The sequence below is a fragment of the Drosophila suzukii genome, chromosome 2L, assembly GCF_043229965.1.
Source record: "Drosophila suzukii chromosome 2L, CBGP_Dsuzu_IsoJpt1.0, whole genome shotgun sequence".
NCBI lineage: Eukaryota > Metazoa > Arthropoda > Insecta > Diptera > Drosophilidae > Drosophila > Drosophila suzukii.
The window spans coordinates 3,230,894-3,254,005 of record NC_092080.1 but is presented as its reverse complement, the minus strand read 5'-3'; the positions used below and the strand labels follow the sequence as shown (position 1 = coordinate 3,254,005).

Sequence of the window (23,112 nt, the reverse complement as noted above, 5' to 3'; positions counted from 1 at the left end):
ATCGCTAAGGCCTCTCTCTCCCAACTCTACCTTTACCCTTACCAGTTTCTGATCTGTTATGTTCTGGACAAAACAGTCCAAGGCATTCCTGATTACTTGGTGGGGCAGCGGCACAGTGGTGAGATATGCTTTGTAGGTAGTTAGGTGCTGTGTGAGATATGCTTTGTAGGTAGTTAGGTACTTACATTTCATGACAAAAAGAAATTTTTTTCAAGCCAACAATGAAAAACCTGTAATTTTCACAATGCAGAAATACAAGTGGAAGAAGTCCATAGGAGATATCTCAAAAATCATGAACTGTAGTTAAATATAAATTACATTATTTATTACTAATTGAGATCTTATTCATTTTTAGGTAACAAATAAAAAACGAGTTGCGCCAAAAAGACGCTTAGTTAATTGTGCAACTGAGGATTACTAAGTTAAGCCAATATATTAATTTGCATATAAATTGGATTGCATGTGAAGCCAACTGGTTTAGCATATGTCGCTGTAAGGCGATATAATAAGATTACAGTATAAATAAACTTACAAAAATAATTTATATTTCATATTAAATGTGATTATCTTTAAATTTGATTTTCAATTTAAAGCTCACAAAGATTTTTATTATATATTTATCAATACTTATAGTTAAGATCCCGAACCACTATGCTCATGGTGGCCTTCCACTTAGCAGGCATTCCTGCTGCTCACTTACGGCAAATGACAAGACGGTTTCACACCTCGGGGAGTCCTCGCCCAGGGCCCAGCCACTCCCTACTCCCCATACTCCCCATAATCCCCATAATCCCCATCCAACTGCAATTGTAGATCGGGGCATTAGTAACGACCGGTACTAGAACAGCACTTCGTGTGCAGCAAGTCTGACAGCCTCCAAAGGGAGGGTCCACTGTAGATTACGAGTGCACGTCGTGGTGGTTGGCTTGATTCGCCTCTGGGCTGGCATTGCACAAAAGTTATGTATTAGCGCTTTTATTGGTGAAATGCACATGTTGCATGCCAACTGCTCGTTCGCATTCGGCCACATTCCACTATTGATGTGGGTAATTAAAGGCGGTCGATCTTGAAGGGGGTTCTCAACGCATGCCATCTGCAGAAATCACGGCGACTTGGCAGGCTATATCGCTTAGAAGCGAAAATAAATGCTGACTGAAGTAGGCCTAATAAGTAGGTTTTAATTCGTACCGCCAGCTCTTATTTTCCATTTAAATGTAGAACAAATCTCCAATCTTTTATGATTGTTGGAAATAGCTTGGTTACTAAGAACTATAAGGTTTTTACCCAAATTTGAGTATAGATTGTATCACAGTAGCCTGTTGACATCAAAAAGAAAACGTAACATTTAAGGAACCGGAACCTATCTATAAAAACGTACAACGATGACGGTGCGCGACTATATCCGCAAGTTTATACTGATAAACAAGAAGAACCACAAGTTACAGTTGGCCAATCCGTTGGAGTTACTGGTCATAGTGCTGTTGCCCCCATTGTTCATCTTTGTATCAGTACTAATGCGGTTCTTTGTACCCGTGGATCCCCGATCCGATAAAGTGTACAGTCCGATTGATTTGGACCGCAGCTGGATGCAAATGGTGGAGAAGCTGGAGAAGGCGCGATTGGTGGCGGATAAACATAACATCAAGGGAAACCCTTTTACACCGCATCTGGTTATCGGTTGGGCACCGAAAAGCTATGTGGTCTTTCAGTCGATCATGAGCATGATGCAGTCCCAAATCGATCCAATGACCACGGTGAATTTCGATAACTGCGAGATCTTGCGAAATGAGATGATCGAGAGCAGTCTATTTGCGGGTCTCTGTTTCGATGGCAGTCCGTTCACGCGGGATCAAAACTTTGAGGAGGGCACCTTGAGAACCGAAGAGAGAGTCATTCCGATTCTTAACTATACGATCTTTCTGCCCAGCGAGCTGAGGATGATGGAAGGGGACTTCCATAAGTCCAACTGGATGACTCTGAACAAGGACGATCCGTTCAGCTTCCTGCTCGATCGACTCAATCAGCCGTATGATGGCGGATTCGTGGGCTACGTTCGCGAGGGTTTTATCCGGCTGCAGAAGGCCGTCACCGAATCCTTCCTGGACTTGATCAGCCACAAGTCCTTACCGGCCATCCACTTAAGGCGCTTTCCCCTCACCGCCCGCAAACAGGATCCCCTGATGTATATCCTCGACTATGGCATGCCTATTCTCATTGTATTCGGTTTCCTCTTTCCCACCCAGCTATTCGTTTGGGTAAGCCAAGATCCTTGGGTCCTTGCTTTCAGAGCACTTTTTATCGTATCCATTTTTTAGCAGGTGGTAAGTGAAAAGCAGTCGCAAGTTCGCCAGTTTCTGATCAACATGAATATAGGCAATCTTATTCACTTCCTTTCCTGGTATATCAAGGGTTTGATTTACATGATGATAAGCTCAGTCATCATCGTGGTGCTTTTAAAGGTATGATTCAAATATTTTTTCTTGAACATGGTCTCTCAAACCATAAGCTATAAGATCTCGGGAACTTTCTAGTTTCCGATAGCGAATTTTGGTATGTGAGATTGAATGGTAGAGTTATTGCATTATATTCCTATCTATATAATATTTATATTTCTATCCTAGATACGCTGGGACGAGGACAACGGGGTGCTGACCCAAACGCCGTGGTACATACTGGTTGTAGTAATGCTCTGCTACAACTGTGCGTCACTTGCCTTTGCGCTAATGGTGGCATCCTTTTTCCGGAATGCCCTCAACGCCGTGCGGGTGCTAACAATCCTATGGATATTAACGTATTTGCCCATCGTTGTTCTGTGGAATAATCCGGAAGGACATATGCATGCCGTGCGCTACATATCCTATGTGCTGCCAAATGTGGTGATAACTATGGTATTTGAGAGTCTGATCGAACGGGAGTCGGTGGTCCATGTTTCGTGGGAGGATCATGACTATAAAATCAACTATGACGAGGCTTCCATAACGGTGGCCTCGAGCAGCTGGATATTCATGGTGAACGCATTGATCTACTTTGCCATTGGTCTGTATGTAGATGGATGGCGCGCCAGTGACCGATCCGGTAAGAAAATGAAAAAACCCAGCACGAATACCAGTGTGCAGGAGGATCCGTATCGAGATCGGGCGGATAGCTTTGCGCAACAGGGTCAGTCCATTGGGGTTAATTCCACAAAGATCTATGAGGTAGAACCCTCACATCGCCGTTTCAAACTAAAGATCAAAAAACTGTGCAAGCGATTTGGGGCCAGCGATCGTCCGGCACTGAATCTCTTCTCGTGGAATGTATACGAGAACGAGGTCACCGTTTTGATGGGTCACAATGGCTGTGGCAAGACTACACTGCTAAAAATACTTGCCGGCTTGCTGGAGCCCACGCGGGGCACTGTGATGATATCCACCTATAATATACAGACCGAAAGGAAGGCGGCATCCATGGAACTAGGCATCGCATTGGGCAATGAAATGCTCTTGGGCGGCTACACTGTCATTGATTATTTGCGATTTATTTGCCGGGTTAAGGGATTGCATAACTCCATCGAAATCGATGGACAGGCCAACTATTTTCTAAATATCCTGCAAATCGGAGACTTAAAGACCAAGCGTATCCGCACTCTCACCGGCCGGGATTTGTGTTTGGTTAGCATTTGCAGCGCCTTTGTGGGAAACAGTCCCATAATCCTTATAGACGATATACACTCGGATCTGGACAAGCGCACGCAGACGCTGGTCTGGAATCTTATCAACGAGGAGAAGTCCAAGCGAACCATCATTCTGGTCTCCAATTCCCCACCGCTGGCTGAGAATATCGCTGATCGAATGGCCATTATGTCAAATGGGGAACTCAAGTGTACCGGGACAAAGCCCTTTTTGAAAAATATGTACGGACATGGCTATCGATTGGTAAGGAATTGACTATTTGTACAGAAATTGTTCTAATAATTTGTATCTAAAGAATTTGCGTTTTATATTTGTAACTCCTTTTCTAATTTAAGACCTGCGTGAAAGGGAAAAACTGCAATATGGAAGAGCTGTTCATCCTGATGAACAGCTATATTCCCAACATGAGCATCGAGAGGGATATTGGCTATAAGATCACATTTGTGCTGGAGAACAGGTATGAAGATCTGTTTCCGATCCTGATCGAAGATCTGGAGAACAATATGCAGCGATTGGGCGTGGTCAGTTTCCGGATTCGGGACACTTCGATGGAAGAGATCTTTCTGCGATTTGGTTGCGAGGAGAACGACCTGAGCGGCGGTTTTCAGTCGCCCGAGAATGCCCAAGTCCTCATGGAGGAGTACTATGTCACCTTGGCGGAGGCCAATGAAAAGGGTCTAAGGACGGGTTGGAAATTGTTTTTTTTGCATGGCAGGTAAGCTCCATTTTTATTTATTTTTTCGGTACTGAATTTAGTGGCAAAAACTGTATTAAAGAAGGTTTTTGTTTGTTAAAACCGCTCCATTAAATTGATAACAATTATAAGGATTTTTTAAAAATTGTAATCAATAATCCATGAAAAGTTTTTGGATTAATATTATTCCCATAGTTAATATATCACCCTTTTTCCAGAGCAATTTTCTACAAACGTTGGATCGCGTTCTACAAGCATTGGATCATTTTTCTTATCGAGCTTTTCACCCATGTTATGATAATGCTGGTCAGTTTTTGTAGCATTTTAGTGTATGGAAAGAACTTCGAATTGCAGCCGCTGACCTTTAACCTCAGCCAACTGAACACCGTCGACGCCTTCGTGGAGCTCTTTTCCGAGGAAGTGGATGTCAGGGAAATGCATGCATATTACACGGAACTGCTCTATTGGTACGATGCTCATCTGACGCTGCTGACGAAGAGCCACCGTAACACGTATGCCCTGCTGACCCAAAGCGATTTTACCAGCCGCGTCAACGGGGCCCAGATATTCGGGGCCACCTTTGACAAGGAGATCGTCACCGCCTGGTTCAATAATGTACCACTGCATACGGCACCCTATGCCTTAAATGTTGTTCACAATGCGGTGGCCAGGTGGGTTTTATTCGTTTGTTAAGTAATTATGACAGCTTAGGGGAGATTCTGGGTCATTTCCAAAGTTTCTGGAAAAGGTGACCCAGAATTTTTCCTTACCATCTGATTCAATTTTTGAGAACTTTACCTTTCACCATTTGTGGGTGAGTTATAAACACACTCCATAATCACACCATCTTTTTTACCCAGTTCTTACAAAGTTAAAATTATATGACCCCAAACTTGTAACTTTTCTATTTTAAAACAATTATCCATTTTTATTAGGTACATCTAAGTTACCATCAATGATTAATTTGGGCCTTTCTTGAAATTAGCGAAAGTGGTGACCCAGAATTTGTACACTTTAGACCACAACATGACACACTGTGGTCCAATTTTTGGGAATTTTAACTCTAAGCATTTGTGGGTGAATTCTGTATAAATGTACACTTAATAATAACACACCACACTAAAAATTATATTTGGTGACCCCAAAATAATATTTTAATTTATTTTGAAAGAAGCGATCTAAGTTTTAATGTTTGGTAGACCTTAAATTGTTATGTTTACAATCCTTAATATTTGTTGGATTGTAATAAATCGCAGGAAACTGATTGACGAAGAGGCCACCATCGATGTAACCCTGCAGCCGCTTCCCTTCCAGACGAGCATCAACATGTTTCCTCCGTGCAACCACACTTTTGGTGCCAGCTTAGCCTCCTCCATTGCCATTGTGATGAGTTTCCTCTGGCCCGCATTTGTGGTCTACCTGATTAGCGAGCGTGGGAGCTTTATGAGAAAGCAACAGTTTTTGGCCGGTGCCAGAGTTTGCAGCTACTGGATGTTCATGTTTCTATATGACATCGTCTTCCTGCTGATCTACTCTGTGAGCATTGTAGCTGTGCTGGCCATCTACATGGATCCCTACCACGACACTGAACTGTACGGTAAATTCGCCTTATTCTTACACTGGTTTTTAAAGTCTCTATAATTGCCTTTGGTACCTATTTTATATATCAACAATCCTGAGAAATCCGTATTGAAAGCTCATCTCTTTTATTTTATTCACAGTCCTTTTATTGGTCACTTTGATGCTTGCTGGAATTTGGGTGATCCTGCTCGCTTATTTACTATCGGGAATCTGCCGGAACCCGTGTTATGGATATTTGTGGCTATGCGGGATAAACGTTTTGGGCTTCATCATGTTTGTGCAAAAGTTTCATGCTGGTGACGAGTCTATGGGCCCAGAGCTGGGGTTTTTGACTATGTACACGGTGGGCGTGATAATTGTCAAGGCTTTCGTGATCTACGAAGGAAAAGTAACTTGCGAGGATCCCATTATTAACTTTACCTCCGTTGAGGTTTTCAAGTGCAAGAGTTCCCCTAACTGCTGCAGTTAAGCATTAAGAAAACTCGAATGAAAATATTTCCGAAAAAATTTAAGATGTACAGTGTACATTTCGGTTCCTTTTAAATCGGAATATATCTTCCTTCCAATGAACTCTTGTGAAAAACATATCCATAATCTATGATAACTTACAGTACACTTGGACTACACTACTCCCGGCCAAGGCATTATTGAAGAACTTGCGATACTGTTTGCACTTGTCATCATAGTCGGGATTTTGGTGTTTATATGGGAGTATTATTCGATCGTGGGATTTGGACGATGTCGCAGGGCATCGAAGAAGGCTGTTCAGAGGGATAGAAACAAGGAAAATCTGTATCCCGGTCATATGTCTCAGGATTCCGCGGTCATTGCTGAAAAATGCCAGGCCAGTAATTTAACAGAAGAGGAGCGGAAGCAATATGCCGCTGTAGCAGTTGGGATTGTCACAAAGAATCGACGTGTTGAAGTGCTCAAAGACCTGGACTTCTCAGTGGCTAAGTAAGTACTAATTAAATAATAATAAAAAGCTTAAGAAACAAATGTTTTCAAGAGAACTCTTAATTAATATTAAAAAAACGGGTATAATAATGAACATAATTGGTAATTCTTATTATTATTAATAATTGTAAGAGAAAGTATTATGATAAAATAAATCGCATAAGAGATTTGCTAAAAACCCGATAAACCATATATCTTAGATCGGAGTGCCTCAGCATAAGTGGAGCGAATAACTCCGGCAAGTCAATGCTGTTAAAGCTTCTGGTGAGCGAGGCGAACTTGAAGAGCGGACAGATCTGGATCAAGGGTTACGCGATGCACCTGAACCGGGTGAAGTGCTACCGGATGGTGGGCTACTGTCCGCAGCGGGACAACCTGCCGGCGGAGTACACACCCCGGGAACTGCTCTACATCCACGCCCTGATCAAGGGTCACCGCCACCGGATGGCCCGGGAGTTGTCCGACTCTCTGCTCCGGATGCTGGGACTCACCCCCTGCTGGAACCGATCGGTGCGCCTCTGCACCTCGGGTCAAATCCGACGATTGTACTTTGGCTACGCCATACTGGGATCTCCGGATTTCATCTGCGTAGATGGAGTGCCAGCCGGACTGGATCCCACTGGCAAGCAAATAGTCCTGATGATGACCTCCACCATGCAGGCGATGGGTTCCAGTTTCCTGTACACCACTCTCACGGGTCTGGACTCCGAGCGACTGTGTCTGCATACGCCGCTCCTTTTGGAGGGCCAACTGTGGACTATGGAATCCGTGGATTCCCGGAACGAGAACTACAAGGGCAGCTATCAGCTGGAGGTGCGGTTCAAGCGCAAGATCAATCCCAATGTCAGCATGTCACGTACCACCTGGAACCTCATCAATCACTTTCCCATGTCACCGAACAAGAAATTCAGCGCCTTCATGGAGATCAAGTTCCCCGAGGCCACACTAAAGTGGGTTTATCATTTAGCTTCTTTGCTGGGAGAACAATCAAACTCATAGGGAATATTATTACATTTTTCAGGGTCGAAAGGGAGGACTCAATGGTGTTCCAAATTCCCTTGGGCACCACCACCTTCGCGGAGATATTTCTTACACTACGCAAAGATGCCTTCGAGATGAACGTCGATGACTATTACATCACGCGCAACTTGCGCATGGGCTTCCAGATCTTCACCATTGATCAATTTCACGATAATAATCCATAGGTATCACAGTCTTATACTTAACAGTTTAGTTTTGATCCTAACCATTGATCAATTTTTCGATATTATTGTATTAGTATGACAGTCCTATACTGATTTCTACATAATTGCGTTCTTTGTGTTCTCTTTGATGTTAAACTTTGTATATTAAATAATTTTTGGGTTGTTGCTGGTTATGAAATATATACCTACTTTTTGATACATTTACTACATTGTATTTAATGCAACAAGTTTGCTCAGAATAACGATGTTCAAACCTTTCACCTTAACAGGTTTCCACTGAATAAAAAAAAACTTCGAAAATTACTTAAACGAGGTAAACAAGTTGTAACGAACGCACCTTCAATATAAAGAATTTCTCACGAAAGGATTATACTGTATAAGTTTGTGCATTATTTTTAAAATCTTCCCAAATAATACATTTTAGAAAAAGGTTGTATCTAGTTTTCATCAAAACATATCATATCAAAGTGTTGTGTGTGGATGGTTTTATCGTCACTACTTTTATACCTAGTGATTTAGTGTTTTCGCTGTATAATTATGAATGAATTGTGTTACTTTCTTTTATTATGGTTATTTCTTTTCTAATTATAAAATTTAGTGGATATAAAAGATGTAATTAATAATAAAATGCTTACAAAATTACTTATACCACCTTAACAGGTTTTGGGGCTAATCAACTAATTAATCAAATATTACAACATTTAGCTGGACAATTTTTCCCAGTGCAAGCTTGGAACCTTGGAGCTGCAGCTTCTCAGCTCCTCACTTCAATCAGTAATCACAAAATTTGCTGGCTGAAAGAGGAACAAAACCTGTACACGTTTGGCGGCAACTTGGCAAAGGCGAGGGCCAAATCAACTGGGCCTGTTCGCCAGCCTTCGATTCCATGGGGCCGGCATCCTTTGAGCCTTTTGCCAAATTACCGCGCATTTAATTTCCACTTTGATGTTGCATGCGGCAAGCGGTTTTGCCAGTCGATGTGTTGGGCATTTTTTCTTTCAACAGCGCAGCCAGAGCACCTGAAAAACCTACGAAATCCGATTTGCATGTAAATTTTCCAGCTCGTCTTGATTTCTTGGCCGCTGCTGTTCGCTCATAATTACGGACACAAATTGGAGTTTGATTTTCGGGGCTGGGCTCTGGGATCTACCAAAAAGTTCAATTGTGTGTGGGCCAGAATTTATGGACACTTTTGATGGCAGCGAGACGACTCACAATGCCAGCGGCTAAATTTCGATGAGCTTTTTGGATGTCGGTTGTATTTTTCGGTTATTCGAAGCGAAGCTCAAAGCCGTTGACAACATGTTGTTGGCGCATTTCGAGAGCGGTATTATGATAATTTTATGGCAAATCATTTTGTTTACAATTTTACAGCCCCACGAACGCGGCACGCCCAGATTAAGCCCGCCATGTGGGCGATGCACAAAATGCTGCGAATGATTATCGATTTTACATGGCAAATTACAGGTTGTGAGTGTCAATTTGGATAGACTTTTGATCTTATGACATGGAAGCGAAGTGAATTTGAATGCTGACTATGGATGTATCTAAAACGGTTTAGTTGGGGATTATGTGTTTTGATCTTCCTAACTTAACCTAAGCAGAATTTATTATGATGAAGGGGGACTTTATTTAAATTTAAATGGTTAAGTGGTAGCTTAAATTTAAACAGAGAGCCAAGTTTAATTAAAATATTTAAGCGTGAATTATTGTTACATCGTCAATTGATAAAATTAAAACACAAAATAGATATAACATATATTAAGGTTTTAAAAATCTAGACTCGTGTATTCATTGTAAGTTAATATAGTTTATGGCTTATATAAAGATTAATTGAATAAATAAATATATGAAAAATGTAATAAATTGACCATAAAATGTTTTTACTATATATACGATGTATATGGCTTTTCATAACCCATTATAAATGCTACCTTTTGTTTAGCATTGTAAATCTCCATATGGCAAACCCAATTGGTTGGCTGACTTTGTGTAGTCGAAACCCGTCGGTGGATCATCGCCTGGCGAATTTCTGGTGGGTCTGCCTGGTACGACCCACTCACTCCACCTCCACATCGACAACTACAACCATAATCACAGCCGACTCCAAACCGGCCTCGAAAGTGGGCAGAGCCACAAAGAGATCCACTCAAGAGGAGCCACCAAGTTGGGGCAACAAAGCAACTACATGACAAGTACACACACCGATCTGGTTTTTTTTACCGGATTTCTGGGGGGATGTCGGTGGACTGGTCCAACACTTTGGTTTTGGGAACGAGCGCTAAAGAGCTGCTGATGCTGATTCCAAACGAGGCAGAAGAAGCCACCCGAAGACTGCAAACCAGTTTCTCCTCGACTCAAGCCCAAAACGAGTTGCCAGCGAAGATTACAATTTGTTGGTATGTTTCTTCTTGGGTTTTTTAGCTTTTGGCGAGCTAAACGAATCAGTGCCAATGAGGTTGGAATAAACGCAGAGATGGAGCTCAAGCTACGCCCACAGAGAGGGTTTCAAAAACGCTGGCCAGGAAAATGGCTGCTTGTTTTTTGTGGGGCTAAATGAGAGGTTTAACGCAATCACTATTTAATACTCCAATCGATCTTAAGGAAAAACACTTCCGAATAAATTGTTTTAATATATCAAGAAGAGTTTAGAGATAGATATAAGATATATAGATATAAAGAGATTCAATTAGAAATATCTTTTAAGTTAACCACACCATTTTTTTTAAATACTTTATGTACTATAATTTTATATTTTTGAAACACTTCCGAATAAATTGTTTTAATATATCAAGAAGAGTTTAGAGATAGATATAAGATATATAGATATAAAGAGATTCAATTAGAAATATCTTTTAAGTTAACCACACCATTTTTTATAAATACTTTATGTACTATAATTTTATATTTTTGAAACCCATAAAAACTAGATAATGTACAGAAAATTTTCAACATAGTTTTTTATACCTACACATTTCCCACTAATTCCCTTTTTTAGATAACAAAACAAGAGTTGGTATCGGCTTACTTGTTTTTAACGCCAGTGAAGCGTAAAGTTGAAGAACATTCTCCACACCCGAAGATATGCAATTAATTTTACTAAAATTACCTAGCTCCATTTGTGATATCCCTGAAATGGGATTACCATAGGGCAGAACCCCTGATGGATGGATGGCTGATCGAGTGCGTGTGGTTTTTCACACTTTTTTACTTCACGCCTTCCTGCACTTGCCCTCATCCCGAAGGGGGCGTGGCCTGTGTCATTTCCCCGGCAATTTTGTCCGCTTCTCCGGGGCCTGAGATCATCTAATTTCCCGCTGGAACTTTCCTCGCAATTAAGCACGCTTTCTGCCCAATTTTTAACCACTGCACGCATCTCATGTAAAACGATGCCACATGTGTGCCATCGTCTCGCATTGTGTGAATGTGAATCGTATCTTAAAGTATAAGTATCTGTGACTGCTCACGTTAAGCGGAAGATCGGTTTTGGCTCACTTTTCACTCGGATTCTTCTTGTGGGTATCTTTGGGGTTTCTGGGTATCTCCTCCTCTCCTTTTGTTTTTTAACAAATATGAAATTATCCGAGCTGTCGAAAGTACATGGAAAAATATTCGTTTTGGTTTGCATGAAATTATTTTGGATTTTCTTCGGTTCTTAGGGTTACAAATGTGATAGGGAAAAGGTGAGGTTTTCAGGTTGTTTTCACATACTTTTTTAGGCTGTTGTAAAAATTATAAAAGTAAATCAGGAGAATATAAATATGTTTTAAATCTGAATGGTGTCTAAATACTTTTATTAACAGTATTCCTAGAATATTACTACTTGTAACTTTAGTTACTATGTTTTTCCTTAAATGGCTTAAAATTACATACAACATAATCCCCTTCCCTTTACTCGATCATAATCTCGACTTTTCCCTTTCGTAGAAGAAGTCGCCTGCCAAATATGCTGCCCCTTTCCACCGCCAATGTCAATTTGCATACCAATTGCACCGGCCGTATGTCAAAAAATGTGAAAGTTTAATATAGAAAATGCTCAAAGCCCCGGGTCCTGGCCCCAAAGTTTCCTGCCAGGCGGATGCCAATCCATTGACTGACAAGGACAAGTCGTGTGCGACAGTTGACAGCTGCTGCCTGCTGGCTGCCACCGTTTGAATCCCTCCTCCTATCCACCACTCCACTCCACTCTACTCCACTCCCGATCCCGATTCCGATCCTGGGTGGTCGCCGCCACGGGATGTCCACCGTACAGTAGTCACTGATGGGTGGCCGCTGATGGTTTGGGGCAGCTCCAATCTTCCAGTGGCGCCGGGCGGGGCTTGGACAAATGACAGTGGACGACTGCAGCTGATGAATTTATGCGGAAGCCGCGATGAGAAATGCATTTTTCATAATAATTTGAAGGAGAGTGGGCACGTTGGCAGCGAGAGGAATATCAGATTTTTCAATTAATATTTAAATATTACAGTAGATAAGAGATGAAGGGAAAATGTGCATAAATTTAAATTGGATTAAAAAGTGTTTAAAATAAATAATATGAAAGGGGTCTTCAAAGAAAGAAAGAATAAAAAAGAAAAAATTATAATAATATTATATAAAAAGGGTTTAAAATTTATGTTCATAAAATGTGTATTTCAAGAAGCTCTTTTAGTTTTTAAAATACAAAATATCAATTAATAACCCATATTTTTGGGTTTACCTACGTACTTCCAGTAGTGGGCAATACATTTCCATCGGGAGAAAACAAACTGTCAGACATTTTTATCAGCAATTAATCGTGTTAATCAAATGCCTTGTCAGCATCATTTACCAAGAAACGAATTTACGTAATGCCCGACGATCCATTACGGCTAACAAGAGTTGAGTGAAAAGCTCTTTCGAAACGCCACAGCCGATGGCCAATCAATCAATGACAGCGACCTCAGCTCAGCTCTCTCAAAATTCGGGTTCGATTTGAAGCCAAGTTAGAAACTCATTGCATTTCATACCCGAATGCCAAACAAATTGTTGAAATTAAGCGCACGAGTCACCAACATGATCACAATGGCGTGAAAACAAGTCAAAGTTGAGTTCGGTGCTGACTGCGTGACCGAAGATTGGATGTGGGGATGCACTGGGAAAAAGAGGATCGATTTAGAAAACAAATATTTAAAAATTATGGGAGCTAATCTAGAATTATATACGAAATACTAAGGTTACATTCTACAAAATGTAAATAATTCACAATTTTTTCAAGATCCCATAACAATAGATATTGCATCTTTATAAAGTGAAAGTAGTTGTGGACCCTTTTAGATCTTTAGAGTTTTTTCTGTGTAAAGTTAAAATACAGAAAATGTCTAAGTAAGGCTTAGGCTTAAAAAGGTTTTCCATGCTCGTGCCATAGAAAGCTGTTGTCCTTATCGCGAACCCCTCATCTCGAGTTGTCATGTCAACGCTTCTGATTCCGATTTCTGGCTGCATTCCACACATGTCACGGTGCCCGAAAGTGGAGACTCGACCGCAGATTGATGCCCCCGGCGCAGTGGGATACTTGGATTTGGATGCTCTGTATCCAACGAGATACTGGGGATACAGGGGATGGGGATACTTGGCTAACTGATGGCTGGTGCGGCTGGCAGCTCCTCAATGTCAGCATCAGTCGACCAATATCATCAACCACGTCGCAGTCGTCAGCGTGATTAATTTGCCGGTCTTGTAACTTGGAACTTGTAACTGCCAACTTGGCGGATCCCCATCCTTAACCCTCTATCCCTCTGGTCTTAACCCTTCTGTTACCTTCTCGCTGCCGCTGGCTGGCATTTATTAAATGGGGATTTAGTTAATGAGTTATTTTTGGTTGGATGTCGCTGTCTGGGCCATAAATCAGTGGTCCAAAGTGCGGGTATCGGTCAGGGCTTAGTCCGTTAATATGCAATGATTAAAAGTGTCATTTGTTATGGCTTCGAAAATGGATTGAACAATGCCATGGCTTGCCAAATGAGTGGTGATTCAGATTTAAGGTTTCACAATCAATATGATATATTTATTTCGCATGAATTATTATTCAAAAAACATAATAAGTGACAAATTTGGAATTTTCCTTACAATGTTTATTGTACTTATATGAAGTTCCACCAAGAACGGGTACGATCCTTGAAGAGATCGCCCACTGCCTCACTAATCCGATCTACTGGTTCTCCAAACTCATAGGCCCAGGCCAGGATAAATACCAGGAATAGAGCCAGACTCACCCAACTGGACTTGGACATTCTGGTGGTGAATCGATCTATGGCTTGTAGCAACCCCAGGTTTATAAACACTTTAGTTGTAAGGAAGCACATGCTTATAACAGCCCTGATTAACTTCGAGCTCATCTGGCTTATAATCTCATCAAGTGGTAAGTCCTTGGGTATTTGGTCCTGAGGTGGTATATGTACTTCTGGATTTGCGTCCGGTATAGCCGCTACATTATTATCTTCAAGTGCCTCCAGATAGACTTCCAAGGCGGGACCATGTTTTTTTGATTTTCTCGGTGATCTAACGAATAAAACCTGGACTGCCTTCTTCTTATCATGACCCGTGTGATATAAGCCATCTGCGGATTGGGAGCGGTGACGTTTCTGTTGAACAGGAACTTTTTCCACATCCTTAATACACTTCGGATGACGACGATGTTTTCCAAATACTGCTTCGTTTTCGGATCTACATTTTGGAGCTTTAATGCAGTCTTTAAAAGCATCTACCACAGCGGCACGGATTTGACGATCCAGTTGATTTTTGGATATATACTTCCTTGGGATGGAATGGGAACGATTGAGGGGAATCCGAGATTTGGTGCGGGGATTGATTCTCGATTCCGAGTCTGAAAAATCCGATAATTTGATATTGTTCCTCCTCCTTCTATGGTAAGAACCCCTTATCGATTCCATATCCATATCTCGCAGTGCTCTATTTTCCTCTCCCTGCACTTCATGTAAAGGTAATCCTTTACTGCAAGTTATAAAGTACTCCATAGAAAATTAAGAAATGTTAAACTCTTGCTATTATCCCCCGAAAGAAATGTTTGCTTCACTGGGGTAGAAATTGTATAATTATGCTTGGGATATTAGAACGTATTACTATTCCGGCGCCTACTTATACATTATACAATTTTTGGTACATTTGAATGATATGGTCAACATAGAAAATGGATTTTCAGATGTTAATAAAAAATATACATACACAATTCCCTGACTTCTTTGTAATTTTTTTAATAATTAATAACCAAAATATGACGCAGCTAAAACGGAAACGATTTGTCGAAAGACTCGCAAACAAAGCGATGCAAATTTCGTTTATTATTAAGGGGTCAGATCTGCCAAAATAATATTTAAAATTAATGCGGGGACAGTTTTTGCAGCCGCTGCACCCACATGCCGGTCTCTTCACACCTGTTACTTTTGGATCTTGAAAAGGAGAGGGCGTATTGTCAACATGTGGTCCCTGGTCAGAAATCAGGAATCAAGAACCGAAATCCCGCTGGGCTCCGAATCTGGCCGGAATCTTTTTTCGGGCACTGTGTGTGCAAAACAAAACGACGCCGCTTTGTCTCCTGTTTTGTGTGAGTTGACAGGACCCAAGGCAAAACACAAACAGACGCAGGACAAAACGGAAGACAATACGAAACCAAAAGTCAAGAACGCAGAATGGAGATTCGGAAAGCAAAGTGGCAATTTTTATGCCCAGATATGGGTGCATAAATATTGGCTAGCCATAAGTACGACATGTTTATGGTGCCCTATGGTGTGCCGGTTATACAGATGCGGTCATAGTTTTAGGTATAAAACGTAAACTCTTTTTAAAGAATTTTAGAATTTTTAATACATTTTCAACATTTTCCTAAACATTTCCTATTAATTATACATTATTTCAAGCAAGCGTCTCAGATACTTGTATTTATATCTTTATTTTTTAATACACGTGTTATTTTCTAAGCTGTGCTGACTTAAAGTTCATATTTCCTTACGTTGTATGATAAAATATATTAAAATATAATAAAAAAATTAAAATATATAAAAATCTATTAAGTATTAAACCTATTAATTTCACCGCAGTTGTAGGAACCCTCCCATCCACTCCCACACACACATGGCACATCCTTAAAGGATATTTACTTATGGCTCTTTGCTTATTAATGACTTCGCTTAGGGCCTCATTGTCTGGATCTGGAGATTCTGCTCGGCTCACTCGATTTGCGGATGGTTTGCGGATGCATAGTGTTCGCTCTTTACCGCCCCCCTGATGACCGTTTGAGTCCTGTTTCATTTTAGCCGCTAAATTATAGGAAATAACGGTTCGTTCGGACCGTCCACTAACGGTAACCAATGGCTACTGTGCGCGCGCCGCTTTTAACATGGAATCTTTATTATCCTCTGCGGTTCGGGAAAAACTCAGCCCAAGGATTCCAAAGTCCCCAGGGTGAAATCTCTGTGAATGAAAACCAGTAGCCAGTGTGCAAAGGAGCTAGAACTTCAGGGAGGTGTGGGGAAAATAATATAAGTGAAGGTTTAAGACAAGTCAAGACATATTGTTTTTATTGATAAACAAGAAAAAATAAGTGATTTTTCCAATAAAGCATGTATTCCTTATAAAATTATTAAAAATAAATATCATACAAAATATCCCTTTCTGAATACAATTTCACATTGCTTTCATCACCTTTGGGCACTTATAAATTCAATATCGATAGGGCGATCTCTACAATTTAATTGGAAACCCTTTCTTGAATTCCCCCAACAAAATTGTAATTTAATTTAATACCACTTGCCACTAATTCAAGTAATCTGCATTTATTAAGCAACACTTCATCACCCCTTGGCTTATTTATGTTGGTATTGCGGTTGCCTGCCATTGGCCCAAAATAATACCTATATAATATACCAAGAATATACAATTTTAGGTTTCTTAGTTGCCCCTTTATCGAGCTTATCATTCACAATTTATCGGACCGCGGAGACGTTTGGTGTCAAATTTGGGTGTTGACCACAGTCGCGTACATGGCAATCAACGCCAAATTATTTCTTTTGTGTGCCACCGCAGAACTCCCCACTTTGAAGAGGAGTGGACTCTGGAGTGGTGGCATCCTTCCTTCCTTTTCCGTGGGTTGCGCAGCTGCCCCGGCAATTATTTCAGGTAGCCATGAGGAATGCGGTGCGCTCTATCTATGGTATAATTTTCGGTTTGAAAGGAAATCGAACGGGATAACTACACGGAGAAAAAAAAGAAACTAGGAGTTTGTATAAAGTAAATCTTAAATTAAAGTTTTCTAAATTATTATATTATATATTATTATTATATAACCAATATACTCATTTTTTGTGATTAACAGGATTATATCTTAGCATTTTGGGATAGTATAATTTTTAGTTTAAAAGAAATAAATCTTAAATGTAAAATCCCAATATTATCAATGAAATTATTAGAAATCGGATTAAGAAATCTATTATATTTGTTGGCAAAATGAATATTAAGAAACATAACACTATATATTTCAAGATCCTTGGGCAATTGTGTTGTAGGTATTTTACAAAGACTGGTTAGGTAGTTCTCAAAATCACTATTTGTTTACGAAGAATAACCCAAACATATTAAAACTAACTTCCTTTTAAGACTCCAAGTATTTTCGCTCAGTGCCTGACCAGGTCCCATATCGATGGCGACACCTTGCGCCATCATCGCTCGGGTAGATTACCACTGTAAATATTATTAAGTACGATTACCATCGCTCCGGCAGACGGAACCGTTCATTAAAATTATTATGCACACATACAGACCGTACAGTGTACAGTATAAATATACTACCATATCAGATTCCGTGTTTGGGCCAAGTTACTTAACAAAGTTGCGCATGCGCAGTGGGTTCGCTGGGGATCGGCTGATGGATCTCATCTGGGGTTGACAATGGTCGACTGGGGATGGGACATTTTACGCGTAATTGACAAGCTTTCTGGGCCCTGCTTTTATGCGGCATTTAAACCAACTAATTGCCGACCGAAATTTCCCTCGATGTGAAAAGTTCGTCGTCTTTTTGTGTCATGTTTAATTATATCCACATTTATGTAAATAGCTATGGTGTTTTTTTCCCCCCCCAGGTGCACAGTTATGCGCACAATTAGATAGCCGAAATTGTTGCGTGTGTTTAGGTGCGCGTGAAAACAACCAAAATGCCTTTTAGGAGCCATTCAAAGTGTTCAGGGGTTCAGGGGTTAAGGGGTTTAGGGGCCAGCGGATCCGTAAATTATTCAACAAACTGTCACGCAATATTTCGGAACCCAAAACACATATATAAGTTTGGAAATCAAAGCAAAGGGCGGACCACACATTTAGCCAATTGATTTGGCCGCCCCAAAAGAATGGCAGATAAATCCACACACGCACTGGTAAAATGTCCAACAATTTCTGACAATTAGCGGCGCTTTTCATGTTCATTTCGATTTACGTATCGAGGTATCGAGGTCTCCCCGTCATATTGACAATTTAGCCGCAAATTTGTTTCAACATTCAGCGACTCGTCTGCGATTGAAAGCTGATTTCTGAATGTGCCGCCACGCAAATGTATTTCCATTGTTGGCAATTCGAATTGAGGCGGGCACTTTTGACATTTAAATGACATTTGAATTGGGTTAGAAAGCCAATTGGCCGGGCCAACAAGCCGTCGGTCAGTGATTTCGGAGGCTATGCCCAAGTGGGATCATGTTGAAAGCAATAATGGTGAGGTAAATTGGTTTTTTGGTAAGATGAAAGTGTTACAAGGGAATTGAAAATATTTATAAAAAAAATATTTCCCAAGAATATGTGATACATTCTTAAATATTTAATAAGATATTTCATCATTACCAAACGGAAATAGTTATAAAAAGGCACCCAAGTCCTTTAAAAATCTAAAAACGTATATTATTTATAATATTCCATATATTTTTACTATGATAAAAATCAATAGTATCAATAGTACACAAACACATAAGTTGGACTTAAATATTTATCTAAGCTTTCTGTACTGCTTAGTCATTGAATAACTATATCTACTAGTACCTACATTTAAAAGTTCAACTGAATCTCAACCCAGTGACGCATTTGAAATGAGTCAAAAACTGCGAAATGATCTGCTTTCCCTTTGCAATGCCGGAGAATAAAAAAATCATCCCGCCAACAAGTTGAGAGGAATTCATCGTAAAATCTTAAGTCATAAAAATTTTACGCAAATTGTTGCCATCGAAAAGGGGGAAAGGAAAAACAACAAACAAAAGGCTGGAAATCGCAGATGGGCATAATGAGTATTATCAATTTCTTTTGAAATTTACTGCCAAAATGCTTAAGCATGGCGTCGATTTGCTTAAAGAAATTCCATTGGATCGAACAGAAACCAGAAGGATGGATGGAGATCAAAGCCCAGGCCCCCGAGATTTTCAATTTTCCACAATTACACCGATCGGACGGGAAGTGATCTTTTGAGGGCGGTGGTTGGGGATGGGGATGTGGATGCCGCGTGTTTGGCACAAAGTGCAGATAAAATTAATTAAAATTTAATTCAATTCAATTCACTTGCGCCGGCGCAAAAACACAAAGAGATTTATCGCTGATAAACGCGCCTAGAATGGGAAACCTTTTGGGAGTGGGAGGCGCACAAGATCAATGGGGATTGGATTGGTGGACGTGAAGTGGTGGACCCACTGGAGGACCGGGGTGGTTCGACTGGCGCAATGGATCACGCCGTTGATTAATTCTCCGTTGTTGGCTAGGCCGGCCATTAAAATGCCATAAAATTATTAATTAACCAAGTGCACTAGGAAAAGCCACTTGCCAGATTTTAGATTTATGGTCCACAGGCAGCAGCGGCGATAAAGTGGAATGGAATATAGTACGTTCGTATCGAATTGAATCGAAGCCAATCGAAGTTCGATTCGAATGCCTTGGAAATATGGAATTGGAAAATGAAAATCATTCGCTTTTCCATCCTTTGACCCCACCCCACCGCTGCAGTCGGTCGCATTTTCCGAGTGCCGCCTCAAGCATTATGGATTTTTAACGAGTTTTCAATTTATTTGCGCGCCAGTCGCGGAAAAATCTTTCGAGTGCTTTTCATACAGACACTCGACCATCATCAAGTGGCTTTTCTTTGGTCCGACTTTGGGGCATGGTCATGTGGAAATGCGTTGGCATGTTGTTTATTTCATTTCACCAACTGTTCGGGAAGCTGTGGACTAGTCGAGAAAAGAAAACAGAAATCTTAAATCGGAGATATACGTATGAGTAATTTCAAAGAAATGTATAAGGGGTTTTGGATATTATCAATGGTTTTTAGTGTTATTTTAAATTAAATATTTTAGATATTAGTGGGTATTTTTTTTTATTCTTTAGTTAAAAGTAAATTCATTAAGATCAGTTATGAAATATTGAATTACGTCTTATATAGTACACCCAAAATGGTGAAACTCCCCAAACTATTGCATTGTTATCCATTCATAATCATGGCTAATTAGTGCCCAATAAGCGCTATAAAAACCGAAAACAAATCCAAATTAAGCCAACCACTCCTCAATGAAATCAACCAAGTAAATGCCCCAAAACAATTGAAGACCCAAAGAAGCCAGTCAAATTTATATGGCATAACCCCGTGGGCCAGCCACAATCGTGCTGGCAAATAAAAGCCGCCAAGGAAAATGCAACTCAAGGAGAAAAGACCGAAGACAATAACAAAAGACTCGAGGGGGAGTGGAAAAGCCAGCAACAATAGTCAATAAAACATGCGGCAAATCATGTTTATCGCATTGATTTATGCATTTTTAATGTGTTCGCTGTTGCTTATCGGCAATGCGCCTAAATCAACGGGGCCCCCAAAAACCGAACCCACTTTCACTGCAATGCCAAAGTCGAAGCTGTTGGGATCCAGGGATCCAGAGCCGTACTATGGTATAATACCATATACTACCCATACAATACTATACCATACCGCAGAGACCGCTGAGCTCCTCGCTTTGAGCCACGTTAATTTTTAAATCTCACCGCCTGATTAGTTTGCTTCGCGCCAAAGAGCTTCGCGTCGCTGCAATTGTGCGCCATCTTGATTAGACCGCCGGTCTGGAGCTCGGATGCAGCTGAATTGGCCATCCAACTATTGATGCACTGAGAGAAACTATTATTTGAAATTGTAGAAAAAAAATCAAACATTTCGGTGGATATTTAAACTAAAGAGCTTATGTACGGTTGGTACAATTAAAAATTTATTTCAGAATCATGAATATTTTCGATCGTTTTGTTCACTGGCTTTGGCTTTAAAAATATTTATAATTTTTTTTTATAACTATCCTTTTGTTAACAAATTTAATAAGTGTTAACTGTTTAACATCTGTGATATTGATAATGACTATGATTATTTTCTAATGTTTTGTTAACTAGCCTATTCACTAAAAATATTTATATAATTGTCTATCTATAATATCTATGCTCTAAAATCATCCTTTACCCATTTTCAGCTTAGAACAAGTAATTCAATTAAATAATGTCAATACATTTTCAATTGAAAAAACGTTTTGTGAAGGTATATTATGTTGAACATTCAATTATTTCTGTGAAAGGCGGAAACTAATTATTCCAACTTTAGGAATAGATTTTTTCGAGTGCCCAGCTTTGGTCGTGTTCATCTTTTTTGGCCAGCAGAGCATCCGACTGGGAGACGGGGCATCATCAAAGGAGGCCGCCTTTTGCCGCTGCCTTTTGTCTTATTAATAATTCACATTAACGCTTGCGAGTGCGGCCAGGTTGCCGCCCGTTTTGGCCAGAATCACACTGTGGAGGAGATGGGCCAAAACCCTGGGCCAGTGTGGCCAGCCCCCTGGAGAACTTATCGGGGATGCCGCATCTCAAATCTCAAGTCGCGGCCCAGGCTTTTTGGGCCGCTTGACATAAATGCCGAAAGCGCACGAAATGCGAGCCGCGTTCGAATAAATGGTCAATAAATAAGGTGTGAATTAGCTAAGTGGGCTGAACCGGTACCGGCTGAATCGGTATCGGTATCGGTTCACAGGGCGGACCGCAATCCGATGAGGTGTTTCAGATATTTAACACTGGCCTAATGGTATTTAGTTTGATTGGAGGTTTTTTGTTGGGAAATTCTTAGGAACATTTCGGTTTTGAATTAGGTTAAGAAAATTACTGAATGAATATGAAAACGGAATATTTAATATCATATAAAAATATACAATATAATGATTCCAATTTTGTCATTTTTATTTGGGACAAACATTCATCATTTAAAATAGATGCGCAGGACTATAATATACCATGCACAAGAACTCATATTATAAAGAGACATGTGTTTTATACCACACCTCGTGTTATAATGGTTTATTGATGGTTTCAAACATTTTATTGATATTTTAAAATAATTTGCATTATAAATCACTTTTAAAAGGCTATTTATTCATATTTTATTATATTTTTTAATGGATGACATTTTCCTAACAACTTGGCTAAGCTAAAGAGCAATCACATTTCAAGGTGATCGGCATTTATGGCTGAAAGGTTGATCATTTATTTCCCTTGACTCCCGACATTTTAGCATAAATTACTCCCGTTCACACCCCTTTTGCGTTGATATTTCCATTTTGCTCTTCGATTCCGGCGAACGTCTGTCACATTTGCACGCCGTTTGGTTTGTTTGCCTCTGGTTTCATAATTGTAGCAGCTAGCAGGGATTACCAATGTCAGGGCACCTAATTTGCATATCCCAACGGGGACGAAAAACGGAAGTCAAAAGAGGCTAAATTATGACAGGCGGCGCATGTGTCAAAAAGTAAACAACTCGGCATTTGCATAAGCAAATTAAAAGGGCTTAGTGGTTCTTTATTGGTCGCAGTCGAAAGGTAAACAATTTCCCGAAGCATTAGCTGGCTTTTCCCGGGGATCCTTGGGATTTTTGGAATGGAGCAAGTTTTTCTTTTTATTTAGGAACGTGCCCCAGCCTGTTCGAGGGGTTTTTGATTGG

General features: G+C 40.4%; 2 protein-coding genes across 2 annotated transcripts; one reads left to right on the top strand and one right to left on the bottom strand.

Moving 5' to 3' along the window:
* The first annotated feature begins 1,302 nt into the window (after positions 1–1,302).
* LOC108021737 (phospholipid-transporting ATPase ABCA3) lies at positions 1,303–8,214 on the top strand. The gene is made up of 10 exons (XM_017090576.3): positions 1,303–2,255; positions 2,316–2,459; positions 2,622–3,914; positions 4,007–4,386; positions 4,584–5,036; positions 5,622–5,962; positions 6,087–6,410; positions 6,558–6,903; positions 7,104–7,853; positions 7,925–8,214. The coding sequence occupies exons 1-10, from the start codon at positions 1,383–1,385 to the stop codon at positions 8,106–8,108; spliced, it is 5,088 nt and encodes a 1,695-aa protein (XP_016946065.2). The 5' UTR covers positions 1,303–1,382; the 3' UTR covers positions 8,109–8,214.
* A 5,255-nt stretch (positions 8,215–13,469) lies between these two features.
* LOC108011113 (uncharacterized) lies at positions 13,470–15,189 on the bottom strand. The gene has a single exon (XM_017076188.4). It carries the CDS (start codon positions 15,101–15,103, stop codon positions 14,210–14,212), a length of 894 nt encoding a protein of 297 aa, XP_016931677.2. The 5' UTR covers positions 15,104–15,189; the 3' UTR covers positions 13,470–14,209.
* Positions 15,190–23,112: the final 7,923 nt, after the last annotated feature.